At 37.7% G+C, this 16,028-nt stretch overlaps 1 protein-coding gene across 1 annotated transcript in view; it reads right to left on the bottom strand.

Moving 5' to 3' along the window:
• LOC127964734 (NACHT, LRR and PYD domains-containing protein 3-like) overlaps positions 1 to 14,087 on the bottom strand; it is a 38,801-nt gene extending 24,714 nt beyond the window's left edge. Inside the window, exons 1-3 of the mRNA XM_052565042.1 lie at positions 14,070 to 14,087; positions 13,768 to 13,849; positions 7,908 to 8,021 (exon numbers count right to left, since the gene is read on the bottom strand). Coding sequence (XP_052421002.1) covers positions 7,908 to 8,021; positions 13,768 to 13,817 — 164 coding nt within the window. The 5' untranslated portion in view covers positions 13,818 to 13,849; positions 14,070 to 14,087. The remainder of the gene's footprint in view (positions 1 to 7,907; positions 8,022 to 13,767; positions 13,850 to 14,069) is intronic.
• Between the last annotated feature and the right edge of the window lie 1,941 nt (positions 14,088 to 16,028).

Raw genomic sequence — 16,028 nt, 5'->3', positions numbered from 1 at the left:
GGAATATCTGCATTCGGATGTGACGGTGATACTGAAAGTGAAAGTATAGCCCTCAGTGTTGGGAACGTTACTTTAAAAAAGTTATTAGTTATAGTTACTCACTACTTGTTCCAAAAAGTAACCGAGTTAGTAACTGAATTACTCTATAATAAAAGTAACGTTACCATGGAAAGTAACTATTTGCGTTACTGTAAAAAAAAAAAAAAAAAAAGAAGAAAAAAAAGTTGCTACATGTCAGAGAATTTGTACTTTTTTTTTTTTTTCAGTTTTCACAAGTCAGTTGAAATGAGTAGAACAGACAGGTACATAACTTTCTATATTTATTGCACTTCAACAGACAGCAAGAGTTTTATCCTGCACTTCAAGTATTATCTTTGTAAGAAAAGAGTTTTTGGCAAATAGCTTTGTAGATGCATGTCACAAATTACATGTACACATCACATGCACGTTCTTGCCTTTGACCACAATTAATTTCATGTAGTGCTTATATCTTCACCTTGAAAATGCCAACTTTTCATGGGATAGCTCCTGACTCGCCATCTCTGCTGCAAATCTCTCTGTAGCTGTGTGTGTGTGTGTGTGTTTGGCGCCGTTGGCGCAGCCGCGTGTGCCGGCATGTGTGTAAAAACACTGGCTCTGATTGGCTACCATGAAACACATGACTCTGCCTTAGCCAATCACAACCGCTTATCTCGTCATTAAACCACCTGCTCACTCGCTGTGTGAGCCAGGGGTACATTCGGATTGCATAGTTTATTAAATTAATGCATAGTAACGCACCGCACTTAATGTTCAGTAACGTTAACGGCGTTGTAACGACGGGATAAGTAATTAATTAGATTACCGCGTTACTGAAAAAAATAACGTTGTTACCTAACGCAGTTCTTTTAAACGCCGTTATTCCAAACACTGATAGCCCTACACCAAGCACAAACAGTGAATCCTTTGCCCAATGTAAATTGTGTAGAATGTCAGTGGTGTGAACAATGTTTCCCTGGGTCGGAGTGTTCATCACAAAATTAGCAGGCGTGTTAGTGTTGTGGGGAGCGAGGCGTGATATTTTTACCGCGCTAGACATGAACTTTGTCGTCTGACCGTGTGCCTCTCCGCAATCGCAGTATTGTAGTGGAGACTTTGTCTAATGCCACTGGATATGTAAGATGAGGTTGAAGTATTCATAGGACAGTTAGGGGGCAATGTGGAGGCAGGGTGGGGAGTCGCAATGACAATGACAGTAGTCAAAGCTGTGCACACTTGGCGCGTGCGTGAGGCAGATCTGGCCGCGCTGCTCGTAGCAGGAGCAGAGGCGGTGTGACACGGGGCATAGCTTTTGAACTAAACCGGTCTTGTCCACTTGTGTTTGTGTGCCATATGAATAATATTTATGTCTCCATACATGGAATCAAAGTGCCTGCTGTATGTAGTAAATTTAAAATCTTTACAGCAAAAGGCCAACCGCTACATGCATTCGGTTCGTTTCTATCATTTATTAGTAATGATTTACACAGTTTGTTTACTACTTACTATTTACCTGAGCATTTACCATGGCACACAGAAAGTGAGGGACAGTTTGGGGGGAAAGAAGTGCTGCATTTTATCATCTAAACGTGACTTTTCATGAAAATTCTATAATTCAAGCTGGCCACCACCATATGACGTCATAGTATGCAAATTAGATGGAAAAATGTGATCCCTACATAAACATTGGGTCATCCTTAATATTTTTATAATTGACAGAAAGTCTCTATATGAAATCACTTTTAAGCTATAGCCTTTTGAAATGAAGATGTTAAAACTAAATGTTTTCGGAAAAAACCTCTGGTGCCTAAAGGGTTAATATGTTCCTCTTCTTTTTTTGAATAGATCAAGATGTCATCTCAATGTAGGCTATTACGTACTGGTTTAGGATGTCTCGGAAAATCTCATTGATGAATGATTGAAAAACTGCTGGAGCGTTAGCGAGTCCATATGGCATGACCTGATATTTGTAATGCCCCCTAATGGTGAGGAAATCAGTTTTCCATCCGTCACCCTTTTTAATTAATTCGGATCAGGTTATATGCACTCCGTAGGTTGAGTTTGGTGCATATAGTGGCCTCACAGAGTTATTTGAGGTTCTGAAGGAGCCAGTGGCAGGTGGTATCTGAATTTTACGGTGACGTTATTAAGTCCTCTATAGTCAATACATGGCCATAGTCCTCCATTCTTTTTCTCCACAAAGAAGAATCCTGCTGCAGCTGGTGACGTAGAGGGCCGGATGAATCCTGAACTCAAGGCTTCCTCAATATACTCCTCCATGGCTTGGGTCTCAGTTCTGGATAATGGGTAAATTCTACTTTTGGGAGGCATAGCATTTGAGAGTAACTCAATAGAACAGTCCCAGGAGCAGTGATAATTGTGTAGCCATGGTTTTATTGAAGTCTTCTGCCTAGTCATCATAGTATGGAGGAATATTAACTGCCTTGGTACTTATGGTACTTTCTATGCTGGTCGGGGGCTTGATATTAACACCCGCCAAATGCGGGTGGGTTTAGCTTGTGGCGGGTAACACAGTGACTCCAACTAGTCACTTTGGCGGGTTGAGTAACTGTAGTATTTTTAAAAGGCATCTGAAATAAGCAATATTGCAGTGTGACTTTACGACACTACAACTCCCATGAGTATTACATGCACACAGTGTTGCCTTGCGCTTGCATGATAGTCACAGAAGGGAAGCTATCCATTTTTTGTCAACCCAATCCTCTACATTGCGAGTAAATCAATCGCATATATGCGACTAAATCTTCATTCTGGCGATTTAATTGTCTAATATTAGCTAATGGCTAATAAATTCTCAAATTTTAATCGCCAGTGTGTGAGTTGGAGGCTAAGTATAAGTTTAAAACAGATATATTTTCACTCGCAAACACTCTGACTCTGAGCGCTTCAGAGTTTCACTCTCCGTCAACCGATCTGTGATATTCTCAGTTCATCTCAATGGATGCGCAGCGCACCTGTATTTAATGTACGGTAAACTCTAGTGTGAAGTCGCACAGATAGACAGAAAGACAGAAAATTGACCTGCTACATTTAAACAATATTATTTGTTGCATTTTCCTGTCAAAATAACAGCTTTCCTATGGAAGTTTTCAGCTTTTAAGAATATCCAGGTTTTTCGGTAGTGTGTGGAGTTAATGTGCAAATGGCAATTTCATTGGCTGGCACTCACCTATTATCGTCCCTGTTTTGATTTCAGCAAATCAGTTCAACCGAACGCACAAAAGCTGATTAATATTCATGAATCCAGCAGCTCATTAATCCTTGTAATCCTTAGTGTTTTATAGTTCTTATTATATTTCGTACCGAAGACGAAACTTGAAATTCACTATAGCATCTATAAAGACAGCCTTCATGCTTTTAATGTGAATCTAGCCACATCTAGACCGATTTTCTTCTCAAACCTTATAAACTGTAACTTAAATAACACTCATACTCTTTTTGCCACTGTTGAGAGACTGACAAACCCCCTCAAGTCAGAATCCCAGTAATATGCTCTCAGACAGCAAATGCAATGAGTTTGCTTCTTTCTTTTCTGAGAAGATCATAAATATCAGGAAGGCGATTAGCACATCCTCAAGAAATGCAGAGGTCAGACAGATTCGGCCAAAATATCAAAAAGATGCTATGTCTATTTTTGAAACAATTGATAGCAAAATTCTGGAAGACATAGTGCAGCAACTAAAATCGTCAACCTGTTGTCTTGACACACTTCCCACATCTTTTTCCAAAAGTGTGCTTAAAGTGTGCTTTCCGTGCCCCGGCACGGTTAGCGCTCACACTGCATGCGAACCGCGCCCGAGTCCAACTGAACCGTGCCCTGGCCCACCTCTTCCAAGCGGGCCAGGGCCGGCCAATCGAGCCGCGCCCGGGCACGATTCGGAGCACTCACACTAGTCAAACGAACCGCGCTTTGGTGGTCAAACGCACTCGGGCACGGTTCAAACTGGAAGTGTGAGTACACGCTTAGACAGCTGCAGCTCATCCAGAATGCTGCTGCCAGGATTCTGACTAGAACCAAAAAATCTGAGCATATCACACCAGTCCTCAGGTCCTTACACTGGCTTCCAGTTACATTTAGGATTGATTTTAAAGAACTTTTACTCGTATATAAGTCACTAAATGACCTAGGACCGAAATATATTGCAGATATGCTCACTGAATAGAAGCCTAACAGACCACTCAGATCACTAGGATCGAGTCAGTTAGAAATACCAAGGGTTCACACAAAACAAGGGGAGTCCTCCTTTAGTTACTATGCTGCCCGCAGTTGGAATCAGCTTACAGAAGAGATCAGATGTGCTAAAACACTAGTCACAATTAAATCTAGACTTAAAACTCATCTGTTTAGCTGTGCATTTACTGAATGAGCACTGTGCAATGTCCGAACTGATTGCACTATATTTTCACTGTTTTTTATTTTATTTTTTTTATGTAAAATCATTTTCTAACTGTTTTAAATTCATTTTAAATAAGCATAATTTTAAAAGTTTTAAAATTGCTTGTTTTATTCTTGTTATTATTTTTCTGACTATCTTTTATGTAAAGCACTTTGAATTACCATTGTGTACGAAATGTGCTATATAAATAAACTTGCCTTGCCTATGGTGTTTTCCAGTCGGGCTCCAAAATGTATCATCACCCTGCCTGATGGGCGAACTTGAAAATATCGATGTAAAATTCCTAGCTTGATTTTAGTTGTTCACTAGCTTGAAGGGATGAAATGGATCGTAGTTGATAATTTGCACTTGTTGCCATCTCTTGCCGATTCAAAATATTTTAAACAATTCACACGCATTCGGAGGTTGCGCACAGTCATTCCTAGCACGCGCTGAGAGGAGTGTTTCAGACAATGCACGTACACAATTGATTCATCTTTCACGTATCCTAGCTTCTGAATGAAAGGAATGAACACAAACACACAAAATTATCTCAAAATAATTGTCTCTGCAACTATTCTCTTAAACACAGTTGGTTATGTCTTAAGTAATCGGATCCGAGCACTCAGTTTTAAACGGGCAGCAGCCTTTAAATACCTGCTGTTCCATTAGTGGCACCAGCTGTCAGAGAGTGACATTTGCGTCTCATTCACAAAGGTAAAATCGGACCATTCTGATTTTACTTGAATTAGACAATCCAAATAACATGTATTTAGCATTTTTGTGGGAATTTGAATTAAAATGGTTCCCTTTCAAGGGAACTTCGAACTGCTTCCCCTAGGGGGCGCTATGCGGGAACACCTCACCGTGACCCATGTCTGAATCATACATTGTAAAAATACCAACAAGTTGGCCGGCGACAGCCTCGGACTATAAATAAGCACCGGGAGAACACGTCACCCTGTTCTTCGTCTTCATTGACTATTGTTTGAAGCGTACAGCATCTAGGAGTACATGTTTCTCGCCAGATGCTTTGCTCGGATACCTGCAGTTCACATGGCTCCCATGCTGTGGTGTGTATGTGTTTCTGTGTAGTTAAGAGCAAGCGCAAGCGTTCAGCTCTCGAGGCAGTTGGATGTGCTCTGCTGCGCTCATTATGTTGCATTCGCAAGACTCGGAGGGGACGTGAGTTTTTCACTATTTACTATTTACTATTCAGAGTTTGTAGCAACATTTGCATGAGTGCATTCACCTCTTTCAGGAATAGGGATACATACACAGCAGCAGTTTTTGCTTGCGCTTGATTTCTGTGATAATCTAGCGAGTGGGCGGAGCATGCCCACTCCCGTGGGAGCTGAATACATGCTGCGCATTGTGTCGCAGTGAGAACATATTAAGCATCTGACGGTAAATTCCTCCCTATCAGTAATTTCCTTTTGTATATGCTGCACTTCGGCTTAAAAAGGTTAAAATAAAACATTAAAAACCTTGTAAAACAGGCACTAGCAAAACGTTTAGAGGATGTAAGCATCCATGTCATTGTCGTTTGATATCCGATGACACACAATCACGGCTTTGGTTATTTGGGCTAAGATCATGCACGCAATGTCCTTGAGGGGTCAATTTGCATGCATTTGTGAGTGTCCGCTCCTGGTTGTCTCTCTTTTCAAGGAAAGAGGGGCGGACATCTGGTTCCCTCGAGCTGTTGAGGTTATGGAACACTACGCTGCAAGGTTGGACTTGCAGCATTCATTGTTTTCCTCAATGTACACACAGCACCCCATATTGACAGAAAAACATAGAATTGTTGAATTTTTGCCCATTTAAAAAAAAGAAAAATATAAAAACCTAAATATCACATGGTCCTAAGTATTCAGACCTTATCTTCAGATCTTATGATCATCCTTGAGATGGATTTTTTTTTTTATATATATATATATTTTATATATGACCTTACAGCTCACAGTGCATGTAAGAGATCATGGTAGCTGGACTCCAGAGATGCAGTCGGGAGATGGGAGAAAGTTGTAGAAAGTCAACTATCACTGCAGCCCTACACAAGCTAGGGCTTTATGGCAGAGTGGCCCGACGGAAGCCTCTCCTCAATGCAAGACACAAGATAGCCTGCATGGAGTTTGCTTAAAAAAAAAACACATGGTGAGAAATAAGATTCTCTGGTCTGATGAGACCAAGATAGAACTTTTGGCGTTAATTCTAAGCGGTATGTGTGGAAAAAACCAGTCACTGCTCATCACCTGTCCAATACAGTCCCAACGGTCATGCAGTGGGGGTGTTTTTCAGCTGTAGGGACAGGACGACTGGTTGCAATTGAGGGAAAGATGAATGCGGCCAAGTACAGGGATATCCTGGATGAAAACCTTCTCCAGAGTGCTCAGGACCTCAGACTGGGCCGAAGGATCACCTTCCAACAAGACAATGATCCTAAGCACACAGCTAAAATAAAGCAGTGGCTTCACAACAACTCCGTGACTGTTCTTGAATGGCCCAGTATGAGCCCTGACTTAAACCCAATATAGCATCTCTGGAGATACCTGAAAATGGCTGTCCACCAACATTTACTATCCAACCTGACAGAACTGGAGAGGATCTGCAAGGAGGAATGGCAGAGGATCCCCAAATGCAGGTGTGAAAAACTTGTTGCTTCTTTCCCAAAAAGACTCATGGCTGTATTAGATCAAAAGGGTCCTTCTACTAAATACTGAGCAATGTTAAATTGTGATATGTGATGTGATATTTCAGTTTTTCTTTATTAATGTGCAAAAATGTCAACAATTCTGTGTTTTTCGGTCAATATGGGGTGCTTTGTACATTGAGGAAAAAAAATGAACAAATGATTTTAGCAACGTAGGCAGACGCATTTCCTCCCTGCCTTCCCTGCTTGCCTGCTTCTGAGAGACTCTCCCTGCACTGCTCTCCTAGACTGAAATTATGGATTTGATTAACTGGTCTCTCAACGCAAATTGACACCATCTTCTCGACAAGAAGCTTGGGGTGTGGGAAACTGACTGCCCTGCCAGAACGTTCGCAGCTGGCTACACGATGGACGCGTGGGAAAATTGGCACACCGTTTTTCTGGCGGCTCTTTCTTCTGATTCTCATGATCAGGCTGTAGGTCGAGCCCCCTCCTCTCTTGTTGAGAGTTGGGGTTGTGCTCCCTCAGCTAGTTAACCTACTGCTGGCCGTTCCGGCATGGAATATGCTGCAAGTTGAGCCCCCTTTCTCATGAGTTGGGCTGTGCTCCCTCAGCTAAGTACATCTATTTCTAGCTGTTCCAGCTTGGAACATGCGGTAGGTCGAGCTCCCCCTCGTTTGAGAGCTGGGTGTTTGTCCCTCCCCTCAGCTAGATATTTACTGCTAGCCACTCCAACATTATTACCACAGATCGAGTTGATGACACTCAAACATTGTTTTGGGATGCACCATTCCTTCTATGAGCTGCTAAGTGGCACTAAAATGTTTATAAAAATGTACCTGAGATCAGTGTTTGTATCTCCACTCTTAAACTGTACTGGATGTCCCATAGATGCGTCGCTCCTCACAGACACACAGCTGGACTCTGCTTCTGATCTCTCCTGCTGAACTGAACTATAACAAAACTGGTTTTAGACCACACATACAGCACACCTCAATACCATAGTAAAAATATAACTGTGGCTTTTAGGCATTTGTATGAAAAACAATAGTCTACAACATTTAGTATAGGCTAAATGCACACATGATATAGCTTAATTACAAAAATGCTATAATTACATTGCATTACTCCTTTAATACATTTAATTAATGTCTACTTTCAACTGAAAAAAGTGCAATATCATAATCTTAAAAGCTATAACCACAAATAAGTAAATATTATAATACATTAAAACATTTGAATATTCATGAGATAATACAACATATGAAGTAATTATTGGCCTGGTAAAGAACTATGCTAGATTTTCACAAAAGCAAGTACAAGTTAGAATTGAGTGCCAAAAATGGCTTCAGATACCACTTTTTCCAGTACCATTACTTTTATTTTTGGTACTTCCTGATAAAGAGTACGAATATTGTATTTGCATATGTAAATTTGTACAATATTAAGAGTATGTATAATTTCAGCTAGTGAACTTAATTTATTAAATAGATATGGTCAAACCAAAATTATTCAGACAACTTCAACATTCCTGACATTGTTTAGAAGATAGTAATAAATTATAACAAGAACTCAGAGTTAAACTGTGTCAGAAAAAATTCAGCTTGATAATGTTAGATAACTTGGATAGTAAGGTATGTAATGGATTACAATCAACCAAAAATTATTCAGACAGCTGTTAGTATGACAGTATTTACACAACTATTAATACTTAGTCGGGGAAACCTTAGTCTTAATGACAGCCTGTAGTCTCCTGGATTTGCTGTGATCCAGGTAAATTTTTTTCCCAGACTCAGTCTGAATAATTTTTGGTCCTAAATTTGTATCAATTTTACTGGTAGTCCAGTGTATGAAGAATTTTTGGGAATAATTTGTCGGTTTATTTTGCTATCCTCACTTACATAAATGAACTATAGTATCCTGCACCCGCTAGTAATAATATATATATATATATATATATATATATATATATATATATATATATATATATATATTAAAAAAAATGATAACTCGTTTCTGAATCATTTATGGTTTTACTGTATATCCTTTTGGTTATTTTCACACCTAATTATGCCCAATAATTTATTTTTTAGAGCTCCTCCAATACAGCGGCTTAGTACTGTAATCATGCGCTTTGCTGTAATAATGCAGGGAGCCACTCATTTTGAATCTCCTAACTGTGATGTTTTCACAAACAGTAGTCACGTTTTTGTTTTTTTTTATCAGGAACGTGCTACGATTTATATTCCAATGCCACTCATATACACCGTGTTCCAAAGTATTATGTAAATGGCCTATCAATAGGATTTCGGTACAATAAAGAGTCAGATTTTTGTTCATGTTGTTTTTCACATCATTTCAGGTATCAATCTCAGACTGCTTTGGTCAATAGTTTGCCAGGTCTTCTGTAAATGGAGATCTTACTTAAAGAGGTTGTTCCACATTATTGAGCAAGTCACAGTTCTAATGAAATATGGTGAGGAAGAAAGATATTTCTGAAAATGAAAAGTATGAAACAATGCAATGTCTTACAAAAGTTATCAAAATAAACAATAATTGGCTAAAAGCAAATAGAGAATATTGAACCGTCAAAAGATTTGTGAGTGACTTAGAGCACAAAAGATCTTGGTCAGATGAAGATTTATTAAGGAAAGTTTCTGTCAAACTAATTAAATGTTTTGTAATGTCAGCTGTAAAAAAAAAAGCCACTGCTGAACAGCAGACAGGTGTTTGAAGCTACTGAAGCCTCAAGATCCTCTCCATGGAGACTGACAGTTGTGTGTAAAGCTGCGTTTCAGTCACTGCTAACCAAACCTCATAATAAGAAACTTCACTTACAAATGCTTCAGTACAAAGGATGGTCCAGATAAATGGATTTCTGATAGTTGATGAATGGCCATCCTATTCAAATGAGACTGCAATAAGCAAGGAGGCGGTGGGTGATGATTTGGGTTGGAATATTGGGAAGTGAGATGTAATGTGATATCAGCATTTGGTATCGGGGCATTTTAAGGAGTACGAGTACAGGAGCACTACTGATTATCAGTTTCCGTGCATCCCTAGTTCTAATGTTGAGTGATGAAAAAATCTGGCCTTCAAATATTCAAGAAACTGCAAAGATTAAATCATTAACAGACTGATGAACTGTTAAGGAGTAAGAAATAAAATGTTAAGTTATGTTAAGTTTGAGTGGTCAACCAATATATCAACAAAATCAATATATGTCCATATTTGTCATTTTTTAAATATTGGCATAGGCTGATGAGTTTTTCTGCTTGGCCGATGTGTTTGAGGCAGGACTTTTATTTTGACGGCAGAGTGCTCACATTCTCCCTCGTTTACGGTCATTGTTAACAGTTCTGTCTAAAACAGATAGTAGTCTGTCTAATAATCAGATAGAAAGGTTAAACAAATTAATTAATCTATACAAAATGTATTATAACGATACCTTTTATATTATTAGTAATAGAAAGGCAAGCATAAAACAAATACACATTTATATAATTTAAACCAATATTTGAATGACTAATGAACATTTTGTGACAAGCTTCCCGATTCCACATCAGCGTTGCCATGGTAATTCACGAGGAGTACGGGTTCGAAGCTCATCACGGGCTGATCACCCGCACCTGCCTCGCATCAGCGGGCTCCATATAAAAGCAAACTTAGTTGAATCCAGCTGTGAGATCTTGTGAAGTGTGCATTTTTATCCAGCATGATCGTGTGCTCTATGCGTGATGGACAGTTAATTAGAATTCTTTAAACTTTATGTTTTCCAAGATATCAGCATCGGCTGTCAAAAAACACTGTCGGTCGACCACTAAATATAATATATTAAAACTGTTCGAATACTCATGAGATGATGCTACAACATATAAGGTTTCCTATAAAAAGTGATAACTAAAATGTTTATAAAAATGTACCTGAGATCAGTGTTTGTATCTCCACTCTTAAACTGTACTGGATGTCCCATAGATGCGTCGCTCCTCACAGACACACAGCTGGACTCTTCTGATCTCTCCTGCTGAACTGAACTATAACAAAACAGGTTTTAGACCACACATACAGCACACCTCAATACCATAGTAAAAATATAACTGTGGCTTTTAGGCATTTGTATGAAAAACAATAGTCTACAACATTTAGTATAGGCTAAATGCACACATGATATAGCTTAATTACAAAAATGCTATAATTACATTGCATTACTCCTTTAATACATTTAATGTCTACATTAATGATATAATAATGTTCGATACAAATACCCACATTTCTGACAGTACCATGATGCAATTCGTGTTACTACAGTAAATCCATGGAAATTTGTAGTCTGAAATGCCTTCTGACTGTATCATTGCACAGTGTTTCTGGTGTCTGATAGTGCGGTTTCATCTGGCTTTAAACTAGTTTAAGCTGATAACTGTCACTCACGTTTTTGAAGATAGACTTGAATGTGCATGATACAAACCTAAATTTTTATAATTCATGACTGAAAACATTTTGTAAGATGATTTTGATGTGCCATTTACATGGTAATGCAATGTCTTATTTTAAAATGGGTTTTGAAGGATGAATTTTGAGATTTTATGTTTTCAAGTGATATATAACTTCCGATGATTTCTAAAATGTGATGGAGAAAAAGGCAACGAGGAAGTCTTATTTTTTTAAACAAAGGTCAAAGCTCCTTTTGTAATGTAGATTTCTGAGGGTGCACTCTTATCATAAATTCATCTATTACTTTTCCTACATAATTTTTAACAAAAAATAATGGTAAAATATATATTTGGGAGTCTTAGAACTTTCCAACGATATATAGTTTGTCAAGATTAGATTAGATTTGATTGTAATATAGTATAGTCAACGTAGGCGTGACATTTAACAGGTTAAATCACTGAGCCATTTATGCGTTTCGCTGAATTCAAGCAAAGACTATAGAATATCCAAGACGCGTCACTCGTATAGTTTTGAATGGGGGAAAAATGGAACGCTCAATATGGCTGGGCTATTGTACAAAGCCTAGTCTTTGGAGTAAAAGAGCCAATCCCGAATCAGTAAAGTCAGTGCTCCACTGCAGCTTGTGGTTAGACGTCCTGGGACCATGCATGCACACTTGCTGATCTAGCCTGATAACTATTTGAGCAAAAGAAACAACATTTAAGACAGGTGTTGTCAGATTTCATTGGTGATTCCAAATATTAAATTTTATCATAAGCTTAGTGAACGGTTTTGGAGAATTTGATGTTTATCCGTTAAAGAGGAGCTGCACTTGCATGCCTGAGAGGCATTTTGATTATATCATGAACTCTATCAGATATTTTTGTAAGTTCTGCAATCCCCCCTCCCTTTTGTGTTCTCTTTCTTTATCTCAATGTGTATATACTCATGTGCACACATGCATATTTCCTCATGAGTTCAGATGTTCAGACCAGAACAATGGCTATAGGCCAGAAGGTTATTGAGTTTGGTCTGTCCTTCTGTGCAGAGTTGAGGAATCCTTGGCCAAGTGTGCTCCGTATATGTCCAGAACTTCTTGGCCATACTCCTTTTTATATAGCATATATTTCTTGGCTTGTGTACCACACATATATTAAATCTGTATCTCATTGGATAAACTAAAGCACAACCCGTTGCAATGCAACTATATAATATGTGGATGTAATAATAAACTTTGAAGAAGTTTGTGAACAGATAAAATGGCTTCATGTTCATACTTCTTTCCATGGGTCCGTGCAAGGACTGAGAATGGCCGGATGGCATCGAAAGATAAAGACAAAGAATAATGTTATTTAACACGTTTCAAAGATGGCCACCGAGTGAATTGACTTGTGGCTTCACACTGGATCTTTTTTCTTAACAAATCCTGTATATTATTATTATTATTATTATTATTATTATTATTAAAAAGTAATTATTGGCCTACTTCCCATGGCATGTTGAATTAGAACTGTCAAAATATAACCTATAAGTGCCTAAATTACATAAAATATGTCATATTAAAGATATTCAAAACAAAACTACACCCTTGGTCATAATACACACTAATCTGATCTTATTTCTGCTGGAGAATTTATTATTATTATTATTATTATTACTACTATTACTTATAAGTGGTTTTTGTCTACTTTAAGTAACACAAGTAGCATGGCAATGTATGAGACTTATTAATCATTATAACTGTGAGAAATATAATTCATTGTAATTTAAGTGGATGCAACGTGTTCATTTTGTTTTATAAATCATCATACTCTTAAAAGCTATACCCACAAATAAGTAAATATTATAATACATTAAAACTGTTTGAATATTCATGAGATGATACAGCATATAAGGTAACTTATGAAAAGTATTACCTACATTTCTATAAAACTGTACCTGAGATCAGTGTTTGTATCTCCACTCTTAAACTGTACTGGATGTCCCATAGATGCGTTGCTCCTCACAGACACACAGCTGGACTCTTCTGATCTCTCCTGCTGAACTGAACTATAACAAAATGGGTTTAATTCATTATGATGATCATTTTCTTTTAATGTATTTCTCATCAAAAACACTCAATGAGGAGGCTTTTTATTTATTTATTTTTTTAACATAAAAAAATAATAAAATCTTAATTTTAACAAAAACCTCCAGACACATAAACACGGAGACTCCCATCTCCCATCATTGAAGGTGATTTAATACAGTGTTTATTCAAAGTACCTGCATTCTGGAGAAAACTCTTGATCTGTGGATGTTTGTGTGTCCTCCATGATGAAACAGAATCTGATCTCCAGCACTGACTCTGAATAGAAATGACAAACAAACTCAATAATTCAGCTGAACAGATCCTGAGAGAAACAGATACAATACACGTTCAGATACACAATGTTAGTCGTGTGTTAACAAATGAACAAACAAACCGCCTTCATCTGATCGCAAAAGAAAATATAAAACATGTAAAACTAAACGTCCTTTAGAGGAAATCTGAACGCGGAAGTCACTGTAAAGCACTCAGCTCTCACCTTATTTACACAGACTCACAAAATCCACCGCCTTTCTATAAGCAGCTACACGAAAATCATAGATTAGTTCATATGAAATACTTTAATATTCCGTATAGAATCGATTTTGGCTTTTTAAATAAAGAAACATCAACTCTTTCACATTTGCTATCACTCTTATTTGAGACGCGAAACACAATGAAAACGACACCTCACCTGTAGAGTTTAAGGGAGCGTCTTTAAACTCCACACACAGCGGCAAAACGTTTGTGATGTCAAAACATTCCGACCAAATAAAGTACACGTTTTAGTATACAAAATTATTTTTTAAAAATCTATCATTTGTCCAAATGAGCAAAGTATAACTACGTTAACTGCTTCACAACAACATCCCATGAATTTTGAATTTCCATAAAGATTCCCACTTATCCCTTATCCATGAAGATAAAACAGTTCCTAAAACAACAAAATCTGAAAGGTTAAACAATACAAATGCATAATAAATAATAATAATAATAATAAATTATGAAATAATGTAATTTAAAATAATCAAATTATTAATATCATTAATGGCTAATGATTTTATATTATTGTATGATTAAATGATACATGAATAAAAACAAGGAAATAAAACGCAACAAATATATGACTGCTCTGTTGAGGCAACACACACAGTTTGCATTTGAGGATGCTTAGATCCTTCACCTATAAATGGAAAGAATACATTTGTTAATAAAAAATAAAAAAAAATGAATGAATGCTCTAGCAAAGAGAGTATTTCTTAAAAATATTTTCCAATAGGGTAAACTTTTATTGGAATTCCATTTTTATGTCACTGTATGAAAAGCTCATGGAAATAAATGTTCAAACAACAAGAGTCTTTAATCCAAACTTAAAGAAACAGTCTACCACACACTTAACATAGAGACAGAACAAATAAACTCAGGAAACACAGGACTATAAATACTAAACCAAACGAGGACTAATAAACTGACAACATTGAATTAAGTAACACAGACAAGGGGAAACTATGTCAAACGATGGAACAAACCAAAAAGACAAGCAAAATATTTTTCAAAAGTTGTGATTTAATGCTCTTCCACAAAACAAAAAAAACTATTACACTAAGTTTATGTATTTACAATTTTATAAAATTCATAATTTTAAAAGGCTCTTGGCCAGGGGATTCTGGGGTGGTGGCCCTCTTGGCCGGGGGACTCTGGTGTGGCGGGCATGACGAGAAAAATTGTGACTCACAAATGGCGGGCATGCCATGACGAGACCCTGGACGTTCAGCTGAGACGTGACGAGATTCTAGAAGATTTTTTTATGAAGAGGCTCCTGTGTGGCAGCCATTTTACAATGTAACCTGTTTTATCTCCCAGATGGCAGTATTGTGCCTTAATGCTGACACCTGCCAAACTAGTAGAAAATGTGCAGCCACACTACTCAGAGACGAACCAATAGGCCTTTTCACATAACATCACGCAACTTCCATTCTTCTGTTCTGACATCCCAGGATCGCAGACTTATAAGTGCATTACCACCACATATCTTTCAAATGGACCATTAATACTCTATCTACAATCTCAATTATGAATGTCAATTGTTCACTTGAGAGATAGGTGGCGGTTATGCACTTATGCACAAAGTTTGCTACCCACCATAAAGCAAGAAGAAGAAGCCTCACACACCTGCTGCTGAGAACATGCTGAGGAGAGATCTAACAGCTTGGCCATTACATGAATCAGAGGTAAAAAAAAAAAAAAAAAAACTTTATAAATGCTGTTCAGTTTCATGTACAGCGTGATCATTTTGTGTCTTTACACATTAATGTATCGTGACGAGCCCTAGGGTTTAATTTGCATTTGTCACTGCATGTTTTTTTTTACTCTCATAGATTTTGTTACCATTGCCATGTATTATACGACTGACAGACTTCAACTGTTTGTGTTAAAAATCTTGGTTTGCGTTATACTG

Source organism: Carassius gibelio, chromosome B9 (genome assembly GCF_023724105.1).
Source record: "Carassius gibelio isolate Cgi1373 ecotype wild population from Czech Republic chromosome B9, carGib1.2-hapl.c, whole genome shotgun sequence".
NCBI lineage: Eukaryota > Metazoa > Chordata > Actinopteri > Cypriniformes > Cyprinidae > Carassius > Carassius gibelio.
Note: the sequence above shows the minus strand (reverse complement) of the source record. Positions and strands in the feature narration are given on the sequence as shown.